The 27,816-nt window shown below is 46.7% G+C and overlaps 1 protein-coding gene across 7 annotated transcripts in view; it reads right to left on the bottom strand.

Annotated features, from left to right (window-relative positions):
* Positions 1–27,340, bottom strand: part of ccdc136b (coiled-coil domain containing 136b) — a 79,141-nt gene extending 51,801 nt beyond the window's left edge. For 5 of the 7 annotated variants that reach the window (XM_068059312.1, XM_068059311.1, XM_068059316.1 and 2 more), the window contains exons 1-3: positions 27,199–27,340; positions 17,796–17,868; positions 14,266–14,290 (exon numbers count right to left, since the gene is read on the bottom strand). In XM_068059312.1, coding sequence (XP_067915413.1) covers positions 14,266–14,290; positions 17,796–17,868; positions 27,199–27,217 — 117 coding nt within the window. In that variant the 5' untranslated portion in view covers positions 27,218–27,340. The remainder of the gene's footprint in view (positions 1–14,265; positions 14,291–17,795; positions 17,869–27,198) is intronic. The other 2 variants (XM_068059314.1, XM_068059315.1) reach the window with 2 other exon arrangements.
* Between the last annotated feature and the right edge of the window lie 476 nt (positions 27,341–27,816).

Here is a 27,816-nt window from a genome sequence, read left to right as displayed (position 1 = left end):
AATGTCTGGGAGTGAGTTACAGAGACAGGGATCTTTCTCTGGGAGTGAGTTACAGGCAGAAAACAATGTCTGGGAGTGAGTTACAGAGGGGAATCAATGTCTGGGAGTGAGTTACAGAGGGGAATCAATGTCTGGGAGTGAGTTACAGAGGGGAATCAATGACTGGGAGTGAATTACAGGCAGAAAACAATATCTGGGAGTGTGGTACAGAGGGGAATTAATGTCTGGGAGTGAATTACAGAGGGGAATCAATGTCTGGGAGTGAGTTACAGGCAGAAAACAATATCTGGGAGCGAGGTACAGAGGCAGGAATCTATGTCTGGGAGTGAGTTACAGGCAGAAAACAACGTCTGGGAGTGAGTTACAGAGGGGAATCAATGTCTGGGAGTGAGTTACAGGCAGAAAACAAGATATGGGAGTGAGTTACAGGCCGAAAACAATGTCTGGGAGCGAGGTACAGAGGGGAAATAATGTCTGGGAGTGAATTACAGAGGGGAATCAATGTCTGGGAGTGAGTTACAGGCAGAAAACAATATCTGGGAGCGAGGTACAGAGGCAGGAATCTATGTCTGGGAGTGAGTTACAGGCAGAAAACAACGTCTGGGAGTGAGTTACAGAGGGGAATCAATGTCTGGGAGTGAGTTACAGAGGGGAATCAATGTCTGGGAGTGAGTTACAGGCAGAAAACAAGATATGGGAGTGAGTTACAGGCCGAAAACAATGTCTGGGAGCGAGGTACAGAGGCAGGAATCTATGTCTGGGAGTGAGTTTCAGACGGGAAACAATGTCTTGGAGTGCGTTACAGGCAGGAAACAATGTCTGGGAGTGAGTTACAGACAGGAAACAATGTCTGGGAGTGAGTTACAGACAGGAATCTATGTCTGGGAGTGAGTTACAGACAGGAATCTATGTCTGGGAGTGAGTTTTAGACAGGGATCTATGTCTGGGAGTGAGTTTTAGACAGGGATCTATGACTGGGAGTGAGTTACAGACAGGGATCTATGACTGGGAGTGAGTTACAGACAGGAATCTATGTCTGGGAGTGAGTTACAGACAGGAATCAATGTCTGGGAGTGAGTTACAGACAGGAATCAATGTCTGGGAGTGAGTTACAGATGGGAATCAATGTCTGGGAGTGAATTACAGGCAGAAAACAATGTCTGGGAGTGAGTTACAGAGGGGAATCAATGTCTGGGAGTGAGTTACAGACAGGAATCTATGTCTGGGACTGAGTTACAGACAGGAATCTATGTCTGGGAGTGAGTTACAGACAGGAATCTATGTCTGGGAGTGAGTTTTAGACAGGGATCTATGACTGGGAGTGAGTTACAGACAGGGATCTATGACTGGGAGTGAGTTACAGACAGGAATCTATGTCTGGGAGTGAGTTACAGACAGGAATCAATGTCTGGGAGTGGGTTACAGACAGGAATCAATGTCTGGGAGTGAGTTACAGACAGGAATCAATGTCTGGGAGTGAGTTACAGACAGGAATCTATGTCTGGGAGTGAGTTACAGACAGGAATCTATGTCTGGGAGTGAGTTACAGACAGGAATCTATGACTGGGAGTGAGTTACAGACAGGGATCTATGACTGGGAGTGAGTTACAGACAGGAGTCTATGTCTGGGAGTGAGTTACAGACAGGAGTCTATGTCTGGGAGTGAGTTACAGACAGGAAACAATATCTAGGAGTGAGTTAGAGAGAGGAATCAATGTCTGGCAGTGAGTTACAGAGGGGAATCAATGTCTGGGAGTGAGTTACAGAGGGGAATCAATGTCTGGGAGCGAGTTACAGAGGTGAATCAATGTCTGGGAGCGAGTTACAGAGGGGAATCAATGTCTGGGAGTGAGTTACAGAGGGGAATCAATGTCTGGGAGTGAGTTACAGGCAGAAAACAATGTCCGGGAGTGAGCTACAGAGCGGAATCAATGTCTGGGAGTGAGTATCAAACAGGAATCTATGTCTCGGAGTGAGTTACAGGCAGAAAACAACGTCTGGGAGTGAGTTTCAGACGGGAAACAATGTCTTGGAGTGCGTTACAGGCAGCAAACAATGTCTGGGAGTGAGTTACAGACAGGAAACAATGTCTGGGAGTGAGTTACAGACAGGAAACAATGTCTGGGAGTGAGTTACAGATGGGAATCAATGTCTGGGAGTGAATTACAGGCAGAAAACAATGTCTGGGAGTGAGTTACAGAGGGGAATCAATGTCTGGGAGTGAGTTACAGACAGGAAACAATGTCTGGGAGTAAGTTACAGACAGGAATCTATGTCTGGGACTGAGTTACAGACAGGAATCTATGTCTGGGAGTGAGTTACAGACAGGAATCAATGTCTGGGAGTGAGTTACAGACAGGAATCTAAGTCTGGGAGTGAGTTACAGACAGGGATCTATGACTGGGAGTGAGTTACAGACAGGAATCAATGTCTGGGAGTGAGTTACAGACAGGAATCAATGTCTGGGAGTGAGTTACAGACAGGAATCTAAGTCTGGGAGTGAGTTACAGACAGGAATCTATGTCTGGGAGTGAGTTACAGACAGGAATCTATGTCTGGGAGTGAGTTACAGACAGGAATCTATGTCTGGGACTGAGTTACAGACAGGAATCTATGTCTGGGAGTGAGTTACAGACAGGAATCAATGTCTGGGAGTGAGTTACAGACAGGAAACAATGTCTGGGAGTGAGTTACAGACAGGGATCTATGACTGGGAGTGAGTTACAGACAGGAATCAATGTCTGGGAGTGAGTTACAGACAGGAATCAATGTCTGGGAGTGAGTTACAGACAGGAATCTAAGTCTGGGAGTGAGTTACAGACAGGAATCTATGTCTGGGAGTGAGTTACAGACAGGAATCTATGTCTGGGAGTGAGTTACAGACAGGAATCTATGTGTGGCAGTGAGTTACAGACAGGGATCTATGACTGGGAGTGAGTTACAGACAGGGATCTATGACTGGGAGTGAGTTACAGACAGGGATCTATGACTGGGAGTGAGTTACAGACAGGAGTCTATGTCTGGGAGTGAGTTACAGACAGGAAACAATATCTAGGAGTGAGTTAGAAAGAGGAATCAATGTCTGGCAGTGAGTTACAGAGGGGAATCAATGTCTGGGAGTGAGTTACAGAGGGGAATCAATGTCTGGGAGCGAGTTACAGAGGGGAATCAATGTCTGGGAGTGAGTTACAGAGGGGAATCAATGTCTGGGAGTGAGTTACAGGCAGAAAACAATGTCTGGGAGTGAGCTACAGAGCGGAATCAATGTCTGGGAGTGAGTATCAAACAGGAATCAATGTCTCGGAGTGAGTTACAGGCAGAAAACAAGATCTGGGAGTGAGTTACAGGCCGAAAACAATGTCTGGGAGCGAGGTACAGAGGCAGGAATCTATGTCTGGGAGTGAGTTACAGAGGGGAATCAATGCCTTGGAGTGAGTTACAGAGGGGAATCAAAATCTGGGAGTGAGTTACAGAGGGGAATCAATGCCTGGGAGTGAGTTACAGAGGGGAATCAATGCCTGGGAGTGAGTTACAGAGGGGAATCAATGTCTGGTAGTGAATCACAGACAGGAAACAATATCTGGGAGTGAATTACAGAGGGGAATCAATGTCTGGGAGTGAGTTACAGCCAGAAAACAATGTCTGGGAGTGAGTTACAGAGGGGAATCAATGTCTGGGAGTGGGTTACAGAGGGGAATCAATGTGTGGGAGTGAGTTACAGAGGGGAATCAATGTCTGGGAGTGAGCTACAGGCAGAAGACAATATCTGGGAGTGAGTTACAGGCAGAAAACAATATCTGGGAGTGAGTGTACAGGCAGAAAATAATGTCTGGGAATGAGTTGCAGGCAGAAAACAATGTCTGGGAGTGAGATACTGACAGAAAACAATGTCTGGGAGTGAGTTACCGACGGGAAACAATGTCTGGGGGTGTGTTACAGGCAGGAAACAATGTCTGGGAGTGAGTTACAGGCAGGAAACAATGTCTGGGAGTGAGTTACAGGCAGGAAACAATGTCTGGGAGTGAGTTACAGAGGGGAATCAATGTCTGGGAGTGAATTACAAGCAGAAAACAATGTCTGCGAGTGAGTTACAGAGGGGAACCAATGTCTGGGAGTGAATTACAGGCAGAAAACAATGTCTGGGAGTGAGTTACAGAGGGGAATCAATGTCTGGGAGTGAGTTACAGAGGGGAATCAATGTCTGGGAGTGAGTTACAGAGGGGAATCAATGTCTGGGAGTGAGTTACAGAGGGGAATCAATGTCTGGGAGTGAATTACAGGCAGAAAACAATATCTGGGAGCGAGGTACAGAGGCAGGAATCTATGTCTGGGAGTGAGTTACAGGCAGAAAACAACGTCTGGGAGTGAGTTACAGAGGGGAATCAATGGCTGGGAGTGAGTTACAGAGGGGAATCAATGTCTGGGAGTGAGTTACAGAGGGGAATCAATGTCTGGGAGTGAGTTACAGAGGGGAATCAATGTCTGGGAGTGAGTTACAGGCAGAAAACAATGTCTGGGAGTGAGCTACAGAGGGGAATCAATGTCTGGGAGTGAGTAACAAACAGGAATCAATGTCTCGGAGTGAGTTACAGGCAGAAAACAATGTCTGGGAGTGAGTTACAGAGGGGAATCAATGTCTGGCAGTGAGTTACAGGCAGAAAACAAAGTCTGGGAGTGAGTTACAGGCAGAAAACAAAGTCTGGGAGTGAGTTACAGAGGGGAATCAATGTCTGGGAGTGAATTACAGGCAGCAATCAATGTCTGGGAGTGAGTTACAGAGGGGAATCAATGTCTGGGAGTGAATTACAGGCAGAAATCAATGTCTGGGAGTGAGTTACAGAGGGGAATCAATGTCTGGGAGTGAATTACAGGCAGAAAACAATATCTGGGAGTGAGGTACAGAGGGGAATCAATGTCTGGGAGTGAGTTACAGGCAGAAAACAATGTCTGCGAGTGAGTTACAGAAGGGAATCAATGTCTGGGAGTGAGTGACAGAGGGGAGTCAATGTCTGGGAGTGAATTTCAGGCAGAAAACAAAATCTGGGAGTGAGTTACAGGCAGAAAACAATATCTGGGAGTGAGTTACAGGCAGAAAACAATGTCTGGGAGTGAGTTACAGAGGGGAATCAATGTCTGGGAGTGAGTTACAGAGACAGGGATCTTTCTCTGGGAGTGAGTTACAGGCAGAAAACAATGTCTGGGAGTGAGTTACAGAGGGGAATCAATGTCTGGGAGTGAGTTACAGAGGGGAATCAATGTCTGGGAGTGAGTTACAGAGGGGAATCAATGACTGGGAGTGAATTACAGGCAGAAAACAATATCTGGGAGTGTGGTACAGAGGGGAATTAATGTCTGGGAGTGAATTACAGAGGGGAATCAATGTCTGGGAGTGAGTTACAGGCAGAAAACAATATCTGGGAGCGAGGTACAGAGGCAGGAATCTATGTCTGGGAGTGAGTTACAGGCAGAAAACAACGTCTGGGAGTGAGTTACAGAGGGGAATCAATGTCTGGGAGTGAGTTACAGGCAGAAAACAAGATATGGGAGTGAGTTACAGGCCGAAAACAATGTCTGGGAGCGAGGTACAGAGGGGAATTAATGTCTGGGAGTGAATTACAGAGGGGAATCAATGTCTGGGAGTGAGTTACAGGCAGAAAACAATATCTGGGAGCGAGGTACAGAGGCAGGAATCTATGTCTGGGAGTGAGTTACAGGCAGAAAACAACGTCTGGGAGTGAGTTACAGAGGGGAATCAATGTCTGGGAGTGAGTTACAGAGGGGAATCAATGTCTGGGAGTGAGTTACAGGCAGAAAACAAGATATGGGAGTGAGTTACAGGCCGAAAACAATGTCTGGGAGCGAGGTACAGAGGCAGGAATCTATGTCTGGGAGTGAGTTTCAGACGGGAAACAATGTCTTGGAGTGCGTTACAGGCAGGAAACAATGTCTGGGAGTGAGTTACAGACAGGAAACAATGTCTGGGAGTGAGTTACAGACAGGACTCTATGTCTGGGAGTGAGTTACAGACAGGAATCTATGTCTGGGAGTGAGTTTTAGACAGGGATCTATGTCTGGGAGTGAGTTTTAGACAGGGATCTATGACTGGGAGTGAGTTACAGACAGGGATCTATGACTGGGAGTGAGTTACAGACAGGAATCTATGTCTGGGAGTGAGTTACAGACAGGAATCAATGTCTGGGAGTGAGTTACAGACAGGAATCAATGTCTGGGAGTGAGTTACAGATGGGAATCAATGTCTGGGAGTGAATTACAGGCAGAAAACAATGTCTGGGAGTGAGTTACAGAGGGGAATCAATGTCTGGGAGTGAGTTACAGACAGGAATCTATGTCTGGGACTGAGTTACAGACAGGAATCTATGTCTGGGACTGAGTTACAGACAGGAATCTATGTCTGGGAGTGAGTTACAGACAGGAATCTATGTCTGGGAGTGAGTTTTAGACAGGGATCTATGACTGGGAGTGAGTTACAGACAGGGATCTATGACTGGGAGTGAGTTACAGACAGGAATCTATGTCTGGGAGTGAGTTACAGACAGGAATCAATGTCTGGGAGTGAGTTACAGACAGGAATCAATGTCTGGGAGTGAGTTACAGACAGGAATCAATGTCTGGGAGTGAGTTACAGACAGGAATCTATGTCTGGGAGTGAGTTACAGACAGGAATCTATGTCTGGGAGTGAGTTACAGACAGGAATCTATGACTGGGAGTGAGTTACAGACAGGGATCTATGACTGGGAGTGAGTTACAGACAGGAGTCTATGTCTGGGAGTGAGTTACAGACAGGAAACAATATCTAGGAGTGAGTTAGAGAGAGGAATCAATGTCTGGCAGTGAGTTACAGAGGGGAATCAATGTCTGGGAGTGAGTTACAGAGGGGAATCAATGTCTGGGAGCGAGTTACAGAGGTGAATCAATGTCTGGGAGCGAGTTACAGAGGGGAATCAATGTCTGGGAGTGAGTTACAGAGGGGAATCAATGTCTGGGAGTGAGTTACAGGCAGAAAACAATGTCCGGGAGTGAGCTACAGAGCGGAATCAATGTCTGGGAGTGAGTATCAAACAGGAATCTATGTCTCGGAGTGAGTTACAGGCAGAAAACAACGTCTGGGAGTGAGTTTCAGACGGGAAACAATGTCTTGGAGTGCGTTACAGGCAGCAAACAATGTCTGGGAGTGAGTTACAGACATAAAACAATGTCTGGGAGTGAGTTACAGACAGGAAACAATGTCTGGGAGTGAGTTACAGATGGGAATCAATGTCTGGGAGTGAATTACAGGCAGAAAACAATGTCTGGGAGTGAGTTACAGAGGGGAATCAATGTCTGGGAGTGAGTTACAGACAGGAAACAATGTCTGGGAGTGAGTTACAGACAGGAATCTATGTCTGGGACTGAGTTACAGACAGGAATCTATGTCTGGGAGTGAGTTACAGACAGGAATCTATGTCTGGGAGTGAGTTACAGACAGGAATCTATGTCTGGGAGTGAGTTTTAGACAGGGATCTATGACTGGGAGTGAGTTACAGACAGGGATCTATGACTGGGAGTGAGTTACAGACAGGAATCAATGTCTGGGAGTGAGTTACAGACAGGAATCAATGTCTGGGAGTGAGTTACAGACAGGAATCTAAGTCTGGGAGTGAGTTACAGACAGGAATCTATGTCTGGGAGTGAGTTACAGACAGGAATCTATGTCTGGGAGTGAGTTACAGACAGGAATCTATGTGTGGCAGTGAGTTACAGACAGGGATCTATGACTGGGAGTGAGTTACAGACAGGGATCTATGACTGGGAGTGAGTTACAGACAGGAATCTATGTCTGGGAGTGAGTTACAGACAGGAGTCTATGTCTGGGAGTGAGTTACAGACAGGAAACAATATCTAGGAGTGAGTTAGAAAGAGGAATCAATGTCTGGCAGTGAGTTACAGAGGGGAATCAATGTCTGGGAGTGAGTTACAGAGGGGAATCAATGTCTGGGAGCGAGTTACAGAGGGGAATCAATGTCTGGGAGTGAGTTACAGAGGGGAATCAATGTCTGGGAGTGAGTTACAGGCAGAAAACAATGTCTGGGAGTGAGCTACAGAGCGGAATCAATGTCTGGGAGTGAGTATCAAACAGGAATCAATGTCTCGGAGTGAGTTACAGGCAGAAAACAAGATCTGGGAGTGAGTTACAGGCCGAAAACAATGTCTGGGAGCGAGGTACAGAGGCAGGAATCTATGTCTGGGAGTGAGTTACAGAGGGGAATCAATGCCTTGGAGTGAGTTACAGAGGGGAATCAAAATCTGGGAGTGAGTTACAGAGGGGAATCAATGCCTGGGAGTGAGTTACAGAGGGGAATCAATGCCTGGGAGTGAGTTACAGAGGGGAATCAATGTCTGGTAGTGAATCACAGACAGGAAACAATATCTGGGAGTGAATTACAGAGGGGAATCAATGTCTGGGAGTGAGTTACAGCCAGAAAACAATGTCTGGGAGTGAGTTACAGAGGGGAATCAATGTCTGGGAGTGGGTTACAGAGGGGAATCAATGTGTGGGAGTGAGTTACAGAGGGGAATCAATGTCTGGGAGTGAGCTACAGGCAGAAGACAATATCTGGGAGTGAGTTACAGGCAGAAAACAATATCTGGGAGTGAGTGTACAGGCAGAAAATAATGTCTGGGAATGAGTTGCAGGCAGAAAACAATGTCTGGGAGTGAGATACTGACAGAAAACAATGTCTGGGAGTGAGTTACCGACGGGAAACAATGTCTGGGGGTGTGTTACAGGCAGGAAACAATGTCTGGGAGTGAGTTACAGGCAGGAAACAATGTCTGGGAGTGAGTTACAGGCAGGAAACAATGTCTGGGAGTGAGTTACAGAGGGGAATCAATGTCTGGGAGTGAATTACAAGCAGAAAACAATGTCTGCGAGTGAGTTACAGAGGGGAACCAATGTCTGGGAGTGAATTACAGGCAGAAAACAATGTCTGGGAGTGAGTTACAGAGGGGAATCAATGTCTGGGAGTGAGTTACAGAGGGGAATCAATGTCTGGGAGTGAGTTACAGAGGGGAATCAATGTCTGGGAGTGAGTTACAGAGGGGAATCAATGTCTGGGAGTGAATTACAGGCAGAAAACAATATCTGGGAGCGAGGTACAGAGGCAGGAATCTATGTCTGGGAGTGAGTTACAGGCAGAAAACAACGTCTGGGAGTGAGTTACAGAGGGGAATCAATGGCTGGGAGTGAGTTACAGAGGGGAATCAATGTCTGGGAGTGAGTTACAGGCAGAAAACAATTTATAGGAGTGAGTTGCAGAGAGCAATCAATGTCTGGGAGTGAGTTACAGGCAGAAAACAATATCTGGAAGTGAGTTACAGGCAGGAAACAAGATCTGGGAGTGAGTTCCAGGCAGAAAACAATATCTGGGAGTGAGTTACAGACAGGAAACAATGTCTCGGAGTGCGTTACAGAGTGGAATCAATGTCCTGGAGTGAGTTACAGACGGGAAACAATGTTTGGGAGTGCGTTACAGGCAGGAAACAAAGTCTGGGAGTGAGTTACAGACAGGAAACAATGTCTGGGAGTGAGTTACAGACAGGAAACAATGTCTGGGAGTGAGTTACAGATGGGAATCAATGTCTGGGAGTGAATTACAGACAGGAAACAATGTCTGGGAGTGAGTTACAGACAGGAAACAATGTCTGGGAGTGAATTACAGGCAGAAAACAATATCTGGGAGTGAGTTACAGATAGGAATCAATGTCTGGAAATGAGTTACAAGCAGGAAGCAATGTCTGGGATTGAGTTACAGACAGGAAGCAATGTCTGGGAATGAGTTGCAGATGGAAATGAGTTACAGACAGGAAGCGACATCTGGGAATGAATTACAGACAGGAAGCGACATCTGGGAATGAGTTACAGACAGGAAGCGACGTCTGGGAGTGAGTTACAGACAGGAAGCGACGTCTGGGAGTGAGTTACAGACAGGAAGCGACGTCTGGGAGTGAGTTACAGACAGGAAGCGACGTCTGGGAGTGAGTTACAGACAGGAGTCATAGATCAGAGAGAATGTACAACACAGGAATGGGCCATTTGTCCCAACTGATCTATGCTGGTGTTTATGTTTCACTTGCATGTCCTCCCACCCTACTTCATCTCATCAGTATATCTTTCTGTTCCTTTCTCCCTCATTTGTTAGCTTCCTCTTAAATGGGTCTATTCTAGTCGCCTCAACTGCTCCATGTGGTAGCAAGTTCCATATTCCAACCACTCTGGGTAAAGACGTTTCTTCTGATATCACCTTTGGATTAATTTTTGATGATCCTATGGTTCCTAGTTTTGGTCTTCCACTACAAGTCGAGCCATTTCTACCTCTACCCTTTCAAAATCTGTAACCTCATATTCAAGCATGTCCCCCACTCTACCATTAACATAGAGCCAGGGGACCAACCCTGGGCTAATGAAGTGTACAGGAGAGCATGCCAGTAGCAGCACCAGGCATACCTCAAAATGAGGTGTCAACCTGGAGAAGCTACAAAACAGGACTATATGTATGCTAAACAGCGGAAGCAACATGCAATAGACAGAACTAAGTGATCCCACAACCTTGGACCGACATCAAAGCTCTGCAGTCCTGCCACATCCAGTTGTGAATGGTGGTGGATAATTAAACAACTAACTGGAGGAGGTGGCTCCACAAACATCCCCATCCTCAATGATGGGGGAGCCCAGCACATCAGTGAAAAAGACAAAGCTGATGCACTTGCAGTCATCTTCAGCCAGAAGTGCCGAGTGGATGATCCATCTCGGCCTCCTCATGAGGTCTCCAGCATCACAGATGCCAGTCTTCGGCCAATTCGATTCCCACGTGATATCAAGAAACGACTGAAAGTACTGGATACTGCAAAGACAATGGGCCCTGACAACATGCTGGCTGTGGTACTGAAGACCTGTGCTCCAGAACCAGCTTTGCCCCAAGCCATGCTCTTCCAGTACAGCTGCAACATTGGCATCTACCCGGCAATGTTGAAAATTGGCCAGGTATGTCCTGTACACAAAAAGCAGGACAAATCCAATCTGGCCAATTACCGCCCCATCAGTCTGCTCTCAATCTTCAGCAAAGTGTTGGAAGGTGTCATCGACAGTGCTATCAAGCGGCACTTGCTTAGCAATGACCTACTCACTGACGCTCAGTTTGGATTCTGCCACGCCTACTCGCCTCCAAATTGCATTACAGCCTTGGTCCAAACGTGGACAAAAGAGCTGAACTCAGGAGGCGAGGTGAGAGTGACGGCCCTTGACATCAAGGCAGCATTTGACTGAGCGTGGGATCAAGGAGCCCTAGCAAAACTGGAGTCAACAGGAATCAGGGGGAAAATTTTCCACAGGTTGGAGTCATACCTAACACAAAGGAAGATCAAGGACATCACTGCAGGAGTTCCTCAAGGTAGTGTCCTAGGCCCAACTATCTTCAGCTGCTTCATTAATGACCTTCCCCCAACATAAGGTCCGAAGTGGGGATGTTTGCTGATGATTGCACAGCGTTCAGTACCATTCGCAACTCCTCAGATACTAAAGCAGTCCGTATCCACATGCAGTAAGACCTGGACAACATTCAGGCTTGGGCAGATAAGTGGCAAGTAACATTTGCGCCAAGCAATGACCATCTCCAACAAGAGAGAATCTAACCATCTCCCTTTGATATTCAATGGCATTACCATTGCTGAATCCCCCAGTCAACATCTTGGGGTTACCATTGACCAGAAACTGAACTGGACCAGCCGTATAAATACTGTGGCTACAAGAACAGGTCAGAGGCTGGGAATTCTGTGGTGAGTAACTCACCTCCTGACTCCCAAAAGCCTGTCCACCATCTACAAGGCATAAGTCAGGAGTGTGGCTGTGGTACTGAAGACCTGTGCTCCAGAACCAGCTTTGCCCCAAGCCATGCTCTTCCAGTACAACTGCAACACTGGCATTTACCCAGTGGAAAATCTCCACTTGCCTGGATGAGCGCAGCTCCAACAACAGATCGGTGACTGAAATGTTAACTCTGCTTCTCTCTCCACAGATGCTGCCAGGCTTGCTGAGTATTTCCAGCACTTTTTGTTTTTATTTATCTTTTACTCACCTCTGTACAAGTCTGGTGAAGGAAGCCAGCCCATTCCCAATGTAAACAGAAACTCCAAGAGTTCAAGAGTAGAATGTTAAACCAATGCAGGATGTTTCTGCAATGGGAAAAACCAGTGGCCCTAATCCACAGGAGTAAACACATATCTTCTACGGACCTACAGAATTATGATGCTTTATTTTTGGGTAGCAACTAGTTGTATGATGAACTGACAAATGGATTTTTCTTTCAAATCCTTTACCAAAACAAATAAGCTTCCTTCTGTTTTGAGCTGGGTCAAAAATAGAATATGGACCTAGCATCACAAATTGGACTTTCGCATTGTATCCTTAAACTGCCACCACCATATAATCTGGTACCACCTTACATGACCAGCCATTTATCTTTTTCAGTACATTTAAAGATACAGGGCCAGAAAGGGTAGTTATAGCAAAACAATTTCTGGGAAGGAGTTACAGACAGCAACCAATGTGTTGGAGAGAGTTACAGATGGGAAACAATGTCTGGGAGTGAGTTACAGACAGGAAGCATTTTCTGGGAGTGAGTTACAAACATTAGGTAACATTAATGTTTGAATTCTTGTGTGCTGTTAAGAAAACTGAGAGGATTGACATCACATTTGATGTTGGAGAGGGAAGGATCTGATAGAAGATGATGAGGATAATTTTTTTACACAGCGAGTTATGATGATCTGGAATGCATTGGCTGAAAGGGTGGTGGAAACAGATTGAATACTAACTTTCAAAAATAAATTTAGAGGGCTGTGGGGAAAGACTGTGGGAGTGGCACTAATCAAATTGTTCTTTCAATGGGCCAGCATAGGCGCAATAGGCTGAACAGCCACCTTCTGTGCCGTATCATTCTATGATTCATTTCTTTACTGTTTATGGAAGCTTGCTGTACACAAATTAACTGCTACATTTGCCTACAAAACAACAGGGACTGCCTTTCAACAAGTAATTTACTGGCTGTGAAGAACTTTGTTGTGTTCTAAGAATGTGGGATACGCTGTATAAATGCATGTTTCTGTCTCATGCACTCAGCAACTTCTCATCCTTTGTGCCTTTAATCTACCCTTGAACTCAAGTCCTTTCTTAACAGCGAGCAATTTGACAGACAGTGTCTGAAGTCATGCATCCAATTTAGCACTGGTCACCTATGAAAAGACAGACTGCAGTTACTCTGGAAATTATCAGATCTCTCAGCAACATCTCAAAGAGAGATGTCTGAAAATACAACACCATTTTGCACACAGCACAGTAAAATGATTGGCCAGTTAATCTACTTGGTGCAGCAGGTTTCTCCATGGAGTTTTCACTCCCATACCCGCTTTTCCTCCCATAATGTATTACTGCACACCTCCACGGTTTCTCATTCTGTGAGGTTCGCATAAACCTTGGCACAATTGGGATACTGGCCTGTAGTGGTCCCTGCTCCCATAAACCAGCACTGGATTGACTACCTTTGCACAAGGCCATGCAACCCATAAATTGGGAATATTGTTCCATTACATCTTGCCAACTCAAAGGAGAAAAACAATTTTATTCTTGTATGTTTTTTCTACCTTCTTGATGGCATATGCACGATCCATGGCTGTTCTTCCTTTTTGAGCCTAGACTATGGATACCAATGGGATAGTCAACCATGTGGAGCATCTCACAGAGTATAATTCCAGCAGCAGTTACTGGAGAATGATTGGGAACAGGACACCTGACTGATTTTCCCCCTCACTAACCCAGGGGCACGGTAGCCCTCTACAGCTGCCTTAAATGAGCCTTCAGAACAGCACCCTATTTATTTGAATGGAACAATTGGAGTGATGGTGGACAGTGCAGGAGTGCAACAGCCTGCAGCCGTACTCAAAGTTGCCAGCCACAGGGATCGATGGTTTGGTTGCCATGTACTGTCCTTGTAATGGGATCTCAGTTCCCATCATATCGAAGGAAAAAGGCTGGAGGCCTACTTGCCCTTTGGATCTTTGCAGTATTCTGCATTCAAGTGTGTGCACAGCCTCCTGGAACATTAAAATCTCTGTTACTCAAAATGTGAGCCACCCCCTCCAGTTCATGTTCTACCTGATCTAACCCAACGATGGCATCCCTCACCCAGAGCAGATATAAGTAAAATACTTACCTCAACGAAAGACACAACACGAGAGCTATAACACAAGAAGAGCAAGTCAGGGCACAATACCACACAACAATCAGTACACACAACCCGGCAAACCGTCCTCCCAAACCAACAAACCGTCCTCCCAAACTAGCAACTACCTAGAGCACTGAGAATCAGCACCTCTATCAGATGCAACCACACCCAACAACTCCTGGAGTTAATACCATACCCTTAATGTAAAGAAACACACTAAAATGCTTCACAAAGAGAAATAAGGGAAATAAATGTTGAACAAGAAGGAGCAAGATTAAGAGGGGTGAATAAAAGTTTGATTGAAAAGATAGATTTGGAGAAGGTTTCAAAAGTTCAGAGGGAGAATTAGGGACCGAGTGCCAATGAAGAAGGATCTGCTACCAATGATGGATGAAGGGAGTGTGCAAATGTAGAGAAGGCAAGAGTCAGGTCAGACAAGGGAGATGGGTGGGTGGGGGTGGGGGGGATATAGGGCTGGAGGAGAGGGTGGGCTGAGGTCATGGAGAGAATAATGGACAAGGAGAAAGATGTTAAATGTAATGCATTGGGAGTGTACAAGTCCGCGAGGACGAGGGCAATGGGTGCAGGACACGATATGTGTGGCAGAGTTTTGTACAAGTTGTAGTTTGTGTAGGATGGAAGACCAACAAGGACATCAGTGAAGTAGTCAGGTATGGAATTGACAAGGACATGTCTAAGAATAGGAGGAGGCTATTCAGCCCCTTGAGCTTGTTCTGCCATTCAGTGAGCTCATGGCTGATCTGTATTTTAACTCCATCTTCCTGTCTTGGCTCCTTATCCTTCTATAGCCTTGGCTAGCAAAAATCTATCCATCTCAGATGTAAAAGTATATCAGGACTTCAGCAACAGAGGCACTGAGATAGGGGTGTAAACAAGCAGTAATGTGGAGATTGAAGTAATCAGTCTTAGTGATGGACAGAACGTGAGGTTTAGAGCTCTCCTCAGGATCAAACATAATGCCAACATAGAAAGTGCCGTGGTTAAGTTTTGGAGAATGGTTAGACAGTCAGTTGGGATCAATGGCAAGGGAGCAGATTCCGTGGCAAGGTCCATGAGCATTGAGGATTGAGCAAAGGGAGTTCAGATAAGTTGGACACAGGGCTAGATGCAATTACAAGATTGAGGACCTCAGAGAGGAAAGGCAAAGTCATTAAATCATTTAGTACAGAAGGAGATCATTCAATCCATTGCGCCAGCTCTTTGACAGAGCTATCCACTTAGAACCCTGCTCTTTCCCCACTGTCCTGCAAACTTTTCCTTTTAAGAATTTATCCAATCCCTTTTGAAAGTTATTACTGAATCTGTTTCCACCACCTTTTCAGGCAGTGCATTCCAGATCAGAACAACTTGCTGGGTAAATAAAATTCTCCTGATCTCCACACTGGTCTTTTGTCAGTCACCTTAAATATGTGTCCTCTGGTTATCGGCCCTCCTGCTGCTGGAAACTGTTTCTCCTTATTTATTCTATCACAACCCCTTCATGATTTTGGACACCTCTATTAAATCTCCTCTTGACCTTCTCTGCTCCAAGGAGAACAATCTCAGCTTCTCCAGTCTCCATAATTGAAGTTCCACACCCATGTTTGGAAATTGGATGCTTTTGGGTAGACTAATGACAGTGGCTTGAAGGGGAGAGAGGGACAATAGGACATTTTTATCAATTAGCATGGTGAGCAAGGAAGAGGAGCTGATTGGGTGAGAGCATGAGGTGAGACATTTTGGCAAGTTGAGCTTGGAGATGCCAAGTGGGGAAGCAGGTCCTGGCCTGCAGTGGGTAGGAGACTAAGGGAGAAGTCGTGGGCTTTGGCTGGTCGGAGGGATAGGAGGCAGATACATAAATTGTCATGATCTTGGAGATGAAGAAGTCCATGTGCTCCTTATATTTGGTGTCTGCTGAAGATGGAGGAGGCAGCAAGGTCAGATTGAAGGAAATGGAGTTCAGTTCCTGGGGGTACTGTCGGTTACGTACTGATTCTAAACCCCGGGGTTCAGTTTCTGGGGGTACTGTCTGTTACATACTGTGATTCGGAACCCCAGGGTTCAGTTCCTGGGGGCACTGTCTGTTACATACTGTGATTTGGAACCCCGGGGTTCAGTTCCTGAGGGTACTGTCTGTTACATACTGTGATTCTGAACCCGGGGGTTCAGTTCCTGGGGTACTGTCTGTTACATACTGTGATTCGGAACCCCGGGGGTACTATCTGTTACATACTGTGATTCTGAACCCCAGGGTTCAGTTCCTGGGGGTACTGTCTGTTACATACTGTGATTCTAAACCCCGGGGTTCAGTTCCTGGGGGTACTGTCTGTTACATACTGTGATTCTAAACCCCGGGGTTCAGTTCCTGGGGGTACTGTCTGTTACATACTGTGATTCTAAACCCCGGGGTTCAGTTCCTGGGGGTGCTCTCTGTTACATACTGTGATTCGGAACCCAGGGGTTCAGTTTCTGGGGGTACTGTCTGTTACATACTATGATTCTGAACCCCAGGGTTCAGTTCCTGGGGGTACTGTCTGTTACATACTGTGATTCTAAACCCCGGGGTTCAGTTCCTGGGGGTACTGTCTGTTACATACTGTGATTCAGAACCCCAGGGTTCAGTTCCTGGGGGTACTGTCTGTTACATACTGTGATTCTAAACCCCGGGGTTCAGTTTCAGGGGGTACTGTCTGTTACATACTGTGATTCGGAACCCCGGGGTTCAGTTCCTGGGGGTACTGTCTGTTACATACTGTGATTCTGAACCCGGGGGTTCAGTTCCTGGGGGTACTGTCTGTTACATACTGTGATTCGGAACCCCAGGGTTCAGTTCCTGGGGGTACTGTCTGTTACATACTGTGATTCTGAACCCGGGGGTTCAGTTCCTGGGGTACTATCTGTTACATACTGTGATTCGGAACCCCGGGGGTACTATCTGTTATGTACTGTGATTCTGAACCCCAGGGTTCAGTTCCTGGGGGTACTGTCTGTTACATACTGTGATTCGGAACCCCGGGGTTCAGTTCCTGGGGGTACTGTCTGTTACATACTGTGATTCGGAACCCCGGGGTTCAGTTCCTGGGGGTACTGTCTGCTACATATTGTGATTCGGAACCCCGGGGTTCAGTTCCTGGGGGTACTGTCTGTTACATACTGTGATTCTAAACCCCGGGGTTCAGTTCCTGGGGGTACTGTCTGTTACATACTGTGATTCTAAACCCCGGGGTTCAGTTCCTGGGGGTACTGTCTGTTACATACTGTGATTCGGAACCCCGGGGTTCAGTTCCTGGGGGCACTGTCTGTTACATACTGTGATTCGGAACCCTGGGGTTCAGTTTCTGGGGGCACTGTCTGTTACATACTGTGATTCTGAACCCCAGGATTCAGTTCCTGGGGGTACTGTCTGTTACATACTGCGATTTGGAACCCCAGGGTTCAGTTCCTGGGGACACTGTCTGTTACCTACTGTGATTCTAAACCCCAGGGTACAGTTTCTGGAGGTGCTGTCAGTTACATACTGTGATTCTGAAGCTGGGGCTCTCTCGTTGGGGAGGCACAGTTGGACTGAAGTCACCAGGCAGTTGTGAGTCACTGTAGGGAGAAATTGAACCAAATTAGTGGAAATTAGGAATAAAAACAGAACTCAGGAACTGAAATGCGTACTATTTGTGTCCATGTGTATTGCTGCACATGTTTGTGTCTCTGCCTGTGTATATGTCTTTGTGCATCCATGGAAGAACATAAGAAACATAACAAAAATGAGCTGCAGTTTGTCATGGGGCCCCTCCTGCCTGCTCCACCATTTAATAAGATCATGGTTGATTCTCTCCTTGAACTCCACTTTCGCACCCGATCCCCATTTCCCTTGATTTCCTTAGAGTTCAAAACTTTATCAACCTCAGCCTTAAATAGATTCAATGATGGCGCATCCACAGCCCTCTGGGGTAGAGAATCCCAAAGATTCACAACCCTCTTAGTGAAGAAATTTCTCATCTCAGTCCTAACCGGCTGTTCCCTTATCCTGAGACTATGCCACCTAGGTCCAGACACCCCAGCCAGGGGAAACAACCTCTCAGCATTTACCTTGGCAAACCCTCTCAGAATTTAAATGTTTCAATAAGATCAGCTCACATTCTTCTAAATGCCAGAGAGTATGGACCCATTCTATTCAATCTCACCTAATAGAATAAACCTCACAACACAGGGATCAATCTGGTGAACCTTCATCGCACTCCCTCTAAGGTAAGTATGTCCTTCCTTGAGTACGGAGACCAAAATCCAGGTGTGGTCTCACCAAAGCCCTGTAAAATTGTAGCAAGACTTCCTTACTCTTGTACTCCCCTTGTAAGAAATGCCAACATAACACTTGCTATGCCTGCCTCTTAACTTTCCATCTTTCTTGCACAAGTGTACCCAAATCTCTGATCAACATTTAACAGTTTCTCACCATTTAAAAAATATTTAGCTTTTCTATTCTTCCTACCAAAGTGAATAACCTCACGTTTCCCCAAATTATACTCCATCTGCCGCTTTCCTACCCAATCACTTAACCTATCTACATCCCTTAGCAGCCTCTTTGTGTCCTCCTCAAAGCTGATTTTCCCACCACCTAGCTTTGTACGTTCAGCAAACCTGGATACATTACACTTGGTACCTTCATCTAAGTCATTAATATAGATGGTAAATAGCTGAGGCCCTTGCATTGATCAGCAACCCAGTAGTAACAGCCAGCCAACCTGAAAAAGACCCATTTATTTCCACTCTGTTTTCTGTCCTTTAACCAATCATCTATCCATGTAATATATTACCCCCAACCCCATGAGCCGTTATCTTGTGCAACAACCTTTCAGGTGGCACCTTATCAAATACGTTTTGAAAATTCAAATATACTACATCCCTGTTACTTTCTTAATAATGGATTGTAGCATTTTCCCAACAGGATAACGGGCCTGTAATTTTCTATTTTTTTTTCTTTCTTGAATAGGGGTGTTACATTTGCTGCCTTCCAATCCACTGGGATTTTTCCAGATATAGTGAATCTTGGAAGCTCAGAACTAGCACATCCACTGTCTCTGCAGCCACCTCTTTTAGAACCCGAGGATGTAGGCCAGCAGGTCCAGGGGATTTGTCAGCTTTCGGTCAAATTAACTTATCTAGTGCTTTTTCCTTACTAACATTAATTGCTTTAACTTCCTCACTCTCAATAGACGCTTGGTTCCCCACTGCTTTTTGTATGTTTTTAGTGTCTTCTACTGTGAAAACAGGCATAAATTGTTTGTTTGACATCTCTGCCATTTCCTTATTCCTTTCTCCTATCCCAGCCTCCAAGGAACTCATGTTTATTTTTGTCACTCCTCCTTTTTACATACTTGTAGAAATGTTTACAATCTTATATCTGTCGCTAGTTTACTTTCATGTTCTGTTTTCTCCCTCTTTATCAATTTTTTGGTCATCCTTTGCTTGTATCTAAAACTCTCCCAATCCTTATGGTTACAACTCTTCCTGGCAATATTACAAGCTTCTTTTAATCTAACACTATCCTTGACCTTTTCAGTTAACCACAGATGAATCTCTTTTACCATGGAGTTTTAATTTCTCAATGGAATGTGCATTCATTGAGAATTAAAAAATATTTCTTTAAACGCTCGCCATTGCTCATCAATCATCACACATTTTAATCGAATTTCCCAATCTAGCTTAGCCAGCTCACCTCTCATACCTATGTAATTGCCTTCACTTAAGTTCAATACTCCAGGTCCAGACTTTTGTACATCACTCTAAAATTCAATGTGAAATTGTATCATTTTATGATCACTCTTTCCCATAGGATCCATTACTATGAGATTACCATTAACCCAGTCTCATTACACAAAACAAGACCTATTGTTCTTGGAAACTGTCTCGAATGCATTCCATGAACTCATCTTCTAAAATACTTTTACCTATTTGATTTGTCCAGTCTATATGAAGACTAAAGGCCCCCATGGTTATTCATTGCCTTTGGTACAAATTCCTCATTTCTTGATTAATACTCTGCCCAAGAGGAAAGCTGTTGTTAAGGGGCCTATAGATTACTCCCGCCACCATTTTCCTGACTCTTGTTATTTCTCTTCTCCGCCCATAATGATTCTACTCCTTGCCCTTCAGAGCCAAGCTCCTTCCTCACTACTCTCTTGATGTCATCTTTTAATATCAGGGTTACCTCTACCAGCTCCAGACTTCTTTTCCACTTTGTCTGTCTTTTTGAAATGTCAAAGAACCCTGGAATATTTAGTTCTCAACCTTGGTCACTATACAATCACATCTTTGTAATGGCTATTAGATCAAACCTATTTATCTCTATTTGTGTCATTAATTCCTTTATCTCAGATAAAGCACCTTTAATTTGAACTGTTTACCATTTTTCCTGGCCTTATTCATTGATGTACTAGTACCATTAAACTTTTTTCCTCTTCCTGTCACACTCTGTTTTCTTTACCCAAAACACTACACTGCTCTATGGCCTTGACTTTTCACTTTAGATTTATAAATTTCGCCTTACTTGAATCCTTCCCCCCACCTCACTTTTTAGTTTAAAGTCCTACCTAGAGTCCTAGTTACACACACTCATAGACATTATATGAATTGTATGTGTGTCTGCGTACGTGCGTGCGTGCGTGTGTGTGTGTCTGTGATGGCATGTGGTTGAATGCTAGCATGTGTGTTTGAGTGTCTGTCTGTCATCTGCTCCCTTGACCCTATTCCCACGAAACTGCTGGCCATCCAACTTCCTTTCCTGGCTCCCATGTTAGCTGATATTGTTAAAGATTCTCTTTCTTTAGGTACTGTCACCATATCCTTCATATGGATCATGTCTCTCCTCAAAAAGCCTTGACCCCTCCCATCCTTTTAAACTACTGTCACATTTCCAATCTCCCTTTCCTCTCCAAAGTTCTTGAACACGTTGCCGGCTCCCAAATCTGTCCCCTTTTTCCCAAAACTCCATGTGTGAATCCCTCCAATCAGGTTTCTGCCCCTGCAGGTACTGAAGCACCTATCAATGTCACAAATGGCATCCTATGTGACTTGTGACAATGATAAACTATCTTGCCTCATTCTTCTCAACCTGTATGCAGTCTTTGACACAGTTGACCACACCATCCTTCTCCAACGTCTCTCCACCGTCATCCAGCTGGGTGGAACTGCACTCACCTGGTTGCACTCTTACCTATTTATAGCCAAAGAATCATCTGCAATGGCATCTCTTCCTGTTCCTGCACACTCAGCTACGTTTATCCGTGATCCTTACTAAGTAGCTGATTGTTGTAACTGGTTAGCCTTCGTCACATTGCAACATACAAGAGTTCTGGTTTGCGGTAGGTCAATACCAGCAATAATAGATGGATTAAAGAGGGTCAAAATGACAACCATTTATTATTTAAATTCTTCAGATAAGAAGTGATCATATGCTGAACTATTGGATGGATTAGAGGCACCAAATACCTTGGAATCATTCAATAAATAATTAACAGAAGGTGGGGGGGGGGGGGTGTCAATAATGTTGGCAAGGAAACAACTAGGTCGGGAGGGTAGAGGTCAGAATCGAAGACAGCAGACAATTGAGGGTGCATGTACAATCCATGGGCAAGATCATCAAATGATTCCAGCACAAAGGAAGGTTGTTTGGTCTGTCGAGCCCATGCTGGCTATCTACATTTTATCTACTCCCACTCCCTCACCTTTTCTCGAAGCCCTTCAAATGATTATCCAATTCCCTTTTGAAAGGCATGATTGAGTCTGCCTCCACCACACTCTCAGGCAGTGCAATCCAGATCCTGACCAATTGCTGCGTAAAAAGTTTTTCCTCTTGTCACCTTTGGTTCTTTTGCCAATCATCTTAAATCGGTGCCCTCTGATTCTATACCCTTCTGTCAATGGGGATCAGTTTCTCACTATCTAATCTGTCTTTCTTTTCTTTTGGGCCTCCTTATCTCGAGAGACAATGGATACGCGCCTGGAGGTGGTCAGTGGTTTGTGAAGCAGCGCCTGGAGTGGCTATAAAGGCCAATTCTGGAGTGACAGGCTCTTCCACAGGTGCTGCAGAGAAATTTGTTTGTTGGGGCTGTTGCACAGTTGGCTCTCCCCTTGCGCCTCTGTCTTTTTTCCTGCCAACTACTAAGTCTCTTCGACTCGCCGCAATTTAGCCCTGTCTTTATGGCTGCCCGCCAGCTCTGGCGAATGCTGGCAACTGACTCCCACGACTTGTGATCAATGTCACACGATTTCATGTCGCGTTTGCAGACGTCTTTATAACGGAGACATGGACGGCCGGTGGGTCTGATACCAGTGGCGAGCTCACTGTACAATGTGTCTTTGGGGATCCTGCCATCTTCCATGCGGCTCACATGGCCAAGCCATGTGTCTGTCTAGAACCCTCAAATCTCCTCTCGACCTTCTCTTCCCAAAGGAGAACCCCAATTTCGCCAATCTAGCCCTTACTCCTTCAACCATTCTCACAAATCTTTTCTGCACCCTCCCTAAAGCCTTCACATCCTTCCTAAAGTGTGGTGCCCAGAATTGGGCACAATACTCCAGCTGAGGCCAAAACAGTGTTTTATAAAGTTCATCATAACCTCCTTGCTTTTGTATAGATGGATGCCACCTGCAGAGTATAGAAGGCTGGGGGTAGAGTTGAAAGACTAAGAGTAAGGAGCACAGAACAGGAGTGGGATCAGGAGGCAGCAGGAAGCGTGTGAACAGCCTTGGACCCTGGTGATCTGGTGGAAAGCCGGTGATCGGGTGTGCAGTCCCCCATGGTCGAGCTGCCCCCAATGGTTTTGTGAAGTCAGTGGCCAATCACCATCCCCGATGCTCCAGTCTTGCAGATTGCATATTGTGTTGCTGGGTGACGGTATTCCATTCTCTGCCTTGACAAGTTGTGAGCAACATTATCGCCATGGTAACGACTGAGCAGAGTCTATAATCAGAGTCAAGCTGCCGCCAGCCCTCCTCCGCAGGAGAGGCCCCTTTAAAGGAAGAATCAGCGCTAGCCCACTACAAACAGCCTCTAATAATTAACACTGCAATCTCGGTGCATTTGAACCTAACCTGGGGGAGCTGCCCTTTCCCTGGTGCCGACTGGAGCCCAGCCCAAGGAAAAGTTTCATCTAACCTGAACTGGACCAGAAACAATGGCAGCCCCCACTGCCCCTCCCACCCCCCACACCTCAATCCCTGAAGGCGCTGACTGGCCCCACTCCTGACGGTGCTGATTCTCACACCCCCATTCCCCTGAACATGCTAACTCCCTCCCCTGAAGGTGTTGACTTCATCCCCTCCTTTCCTGAAGGTGCTGACTCTCTCCCCACCTCCCCAAAGGCGCTGACTCTCTCCCCACCTCCCCAAAGATGCTGACTTCCCCACCAACCCCCCCAAAAAGTGCTAACTCCCCCCCCCCCACAAAAAGTGCTGACTTCTCCACCACCCCCCCCAAAAGGTGCTGACTCTCACCCCCCAACCCTCCCCTAAAGGTGCTGACCCTCCCCCTTCCTCTGAAGGTGCTGACTCCCTCCCCCTTCCCCTTTCCCTGAAGGTGCTGACTCCCTCCCCCTTCCTCTGGAGGTGCTGACTCTCTCCACCCCCTTCCTCTGAAGGTGCTGACTCTCCTCCCCCCCTCCCCTGTAGGTGCTGACTCTCCTCCCCCCTTCCCCTGAAGGTGCTGACTCTCCTCCCCCCTTCCCCTGAAGGTGCTGACTCTCGTCCCCCCTCCCCCTGAAGGTGCTGACTCTCGTCCCCCCTTCCCTGAAGGTGCTGACTCTCGTCCCCCCTTCCCCTGAAGGTGCTGACTCTCGTCCCCCTCCCCTGAAGGTGCTGACTCTCGTCCCCCCTTCCCCTGAAGGTGCTGACTCTCGTCCACCCCTCCCCTGAAGGTGCTGACTCTCGTCCCCCCTTCCCCTGAAGGTGCTGACTCTCGTCCCCCCTTCCCCTGAAGGTGCTGACTCTCGTCCCCCCTTCCCCTGGTGCTGACTCTCGTCCCCCCTTCCCCTGAAGGTGCTGACTCTCTTCCCCTTCCCCTGAAGGTGCTGACTCTTTCCCCCCCCCTCCCCTGAAGGTGCTGACTCTCTTCCCCCTCCCCTGAAGGTGCTGAGTCTCGTCCCCCCTTCCCCTGAAGGTGCTGACTCTGAATACGTTTCCACAAGCACCATCCACCCTTTGGTACCTTACTCAAATGGCCACCCATAATGTGAGGACTGTGAGTGTAGTCAGAACATTCCACTTTAAGAGGCCCTGCCTCTCCTGCTTTCCAGCAAGGCCACTGATGAGCCATAGGTGGTTGATCTTCCCTCCCTACACAATGCACATAACGGTCAAACCAGCTCAGAGCAGGGGCAGAGCATGCACCCTCCTGCTCCATCTGGCTGTTACACCATGTATAAACTCCCTGATCCAGCCGCAACACCCCATCTACTACTGTCATAGAGCTTTACAGCACAGAAACAGGCCCTTCGGCCCATTGGGTCTGTGCTGGCCATCAAATACCTATCTATTGTAATCCCATTTTCCAGCACTTGGCCCATAGCCTTGTATGCTATGGCGTTTCAAGTGCTCATCTAAATATTGCTTAAATGTTGCGAGGGTTCCTGCCTCTATCACCTCTTCAGGGAGTGTGTTCCAGATTCCAACCACCCTCTGGGTGAAAAATGTTTTCCTCAAATTCCCTCTAAACCTCCTGCCCTTTACCTTAAATCTATGCCCCCTGGTTACTGACCCCTCCGCTAAGGGAAAATGTTTCTTCCTATCTATCCTATTAATGCCCTTCAAAATTTTGTATACCTCAATCATGTCCCCGCCCCCCCCCCTCAGCCTTCTCTGCTCTGAGGAAAACAATCCCAGCCTATCCAGTCTCTCTTCATAGCTGAAATGCTCCAGCCCAGGCAACATCCTGGTTATTCTCCTCTGCACCCTCTCCAGTGCAATCACATCCTTCCTATAGTGTGGTGACCAGAACTGTACACAGTACTCCAGCTGTGGCCTAACTAGCGTTTTATACAGCTCCATCATAACCTCCCTGCTCTTATATTCTATGTCTTGGCTAATTAAGGCAAGTATCCCATATGCCTTCCTAACCCCCTTATCTACCTGTGCTGCTGCCTTCAACAAACTATGGACAAGTACACCAAGGTCCCTCTGTACTTCCTAGGGTCCTACCATCCTTGTTAGTCCTCCCAAAATGCATCACTACATTTCTGAAATTTAAAAACTATACAGTTAAGAGCTCACTCGGATGACTCAGCTTGTGAATGCACGGCCTAGTGTGGAACTCACCCAATGGAGCAGCAAGATCCACCCAATGGACCAGCAAGATCCCAGGTCGCTGAATTTCTGGATAGTTCTGAGAGCAACAACAGGCTGCAGAGTTCCAGGGTCAGGTGGGAATGCGACCCTCCCTTCATCCCCTGCTGTGGGTGTTTGGGGGAAACAGTCTATGAACGCACATAAGAACGAGGCAATTCAGGAAGGATCAATGCCTGTGGAACTGTACCCCAGTGAGAGTCAGTGCCTTTGGAACTGTACCCCAGTGAGAGTCAGCGCCTGTGGAACTGTATCCCAGTGACAGTCGGTGCCTGTGGAACTGTACCCCAGTGAGAGTCAGCGCCTGTGGAACTGTACCTCAGTGAGAGTCAATGCCTGTGGAACTGTATCCCAGTGAGAGTCAGTGCCTGTGGAACTGTACCCCAGTGAGAGTCAGTGCCTGTGGAACTGTACCCCAGTGAGAGTCAGTGCCTGTGGAACTGTACCCCATGAGAGTCAGTGCCTGTGGAACTGTACCCCATGAGAGTCAGTGCCTGTGGAACTGTATCCCAGTGAGAGTCGCTGCCTGTGGAACTGTATCCCAGTGAGACTCGATGCCTGTGGAACTGTATCCCAGTGAGAGTCGATGCCTGTGGAACTGTACCCCAGTGACAGTCGATGCCTGTGGAACTGTACCCCAGTGAGAGTCAGTGCCTTTGGAACTGTACCCCAGTGAGAGTCAGCGCCTGTGGAACTGTACCTCAGTGAGAGTCAATGCCTGTGGAACTGTATCCCAGTGAGAGTCAGTGCCTGTGGAACTGTACCCCAGTGAGAGTCAGTGCCTGTGGAACTGTACCCCAGTGAGAGTCAGTGCCTGTGGAACTGTACCCCATGAGAGTCAGTGCCTGTGGAACTGTATCCCAGTGAGAGTCGCTGCCTGTGGAACTGTATCCCAGTGAGACTCGATGCCTGTGGAACTGTATCCCAGTGAGAGTCGATGCCTGTGGAACTGTATCCCAGTGAGAGTCGATGCCTGTGGAACTGTACCCCAGTGACAGTCGATGCCTGTGGAACTGTACCCCAGTGACAGTCGATGCCTGTGGAACTGTACCCCAGTGAGAGTCGATGCCTGTGGAACTGTACCCCAGTGAGAGTCGACACCTGTGCTACTGTATCCCAGAGACAGTCAGTGCCTGTGGAACTGTATCCCAGAGACAGTGCCTGTGGACTGCGCCAAAGTGAGAGTCAGTGCCTGTGGGATCAGCAGCCCAGTGAGACTGAAAGCTTTTCTAGGTAGACTGGAGAAAAGTAATGTTAAATGAGCTTGGATTTATGCTGTTGTCTGTCGGGTGTTTACTACCGGGTACCTGACGCTGGGGAACAACTGAACCCTTCTGGAATACATTTAACATTTTATCACAAGCTGCAGCAACAAAAATATTTCCCGGTAAATACTAAAGCATCCAAAACATTGCAATGGAGAAAAAATACTGAACTTTAAAAAAAGGGTTAATGTTGCTCGTGCTTTTTCTATGTTAATTAAATCGCTTGCTATTTAACATTTACACAGAGAATTGGATCAGACATGCAGAAACTGGATGAGAAACGTATCGCACGAACAAGCCAACCGCAGATTAAAATACTTCTCACCCGCCTTCAAGGTAGACATTGTCGGTGGGACAATAAGAGCACGGAGAGTGAACTCCTCTCAAACGCACAAGCTGCCTTTCGCCTCTGGCTCTCACTCCAAGTGACAATCTTTTCCCTGCACATTAGCAACTCTGACACAGTTCTGCTAATTTCCCGAGCATGCTCAGAGAGTTTGAGGAGATGAAGGCTTCCCACCACTGGGCTATTTTTGGAAACTAGTTTGTCATTATTGTGCTCAGAGCTGCCGGCAGGCCTGGTAACGAAGCTGAGTGACACAGCACTACACCGGAGTGCTCCCCAGCAAATACTCCCAAAATTGCCACCTCAACTCCTGCCCTCCTTGTTGTTCCTCAAGCTAATGCAAGGAGGAAAGACCAGCTCAGTCCTTCGTTAACCCTTTCCACCCCCTCACCAGAGGTTTATTGGGGTGGATTAGAAATATACTCTGCCCGCTCACTGAACTGTGACTGATTTCAGCTCTCACTGTTGGACCGTTTGAGTGGAGTCTGCTTACTCCAGTAACATAGCTCTGAATTCCAGTTAGACGATGCAGGGTTTAAAGGATCCAGTAACTCCTGGCCTGTGCTCAGACCCCGTTTAGACCTTGTGTTCAAGCAT

This window comes from Heterodontus francisci, chromosome 27, assembly GCF_036365525.1.
Source record: "Heterodontus francisci isolate sHetFra1 chromosome 27, sHetFra1.hap1, whole genome shotgun sequence".
Lineage (NCBI taxonomy): Eukaryota > Metazoa > Chordata > Chondrichthyes > Heterodontiformes > Heterodontidae > Heterodontus > Heterodontus francisci.
The sequence above is the reverse complement of the archived record's forward strand: the minus strand, read 5'-3'. Positions and strand labels throughout refer to the sequence as shown.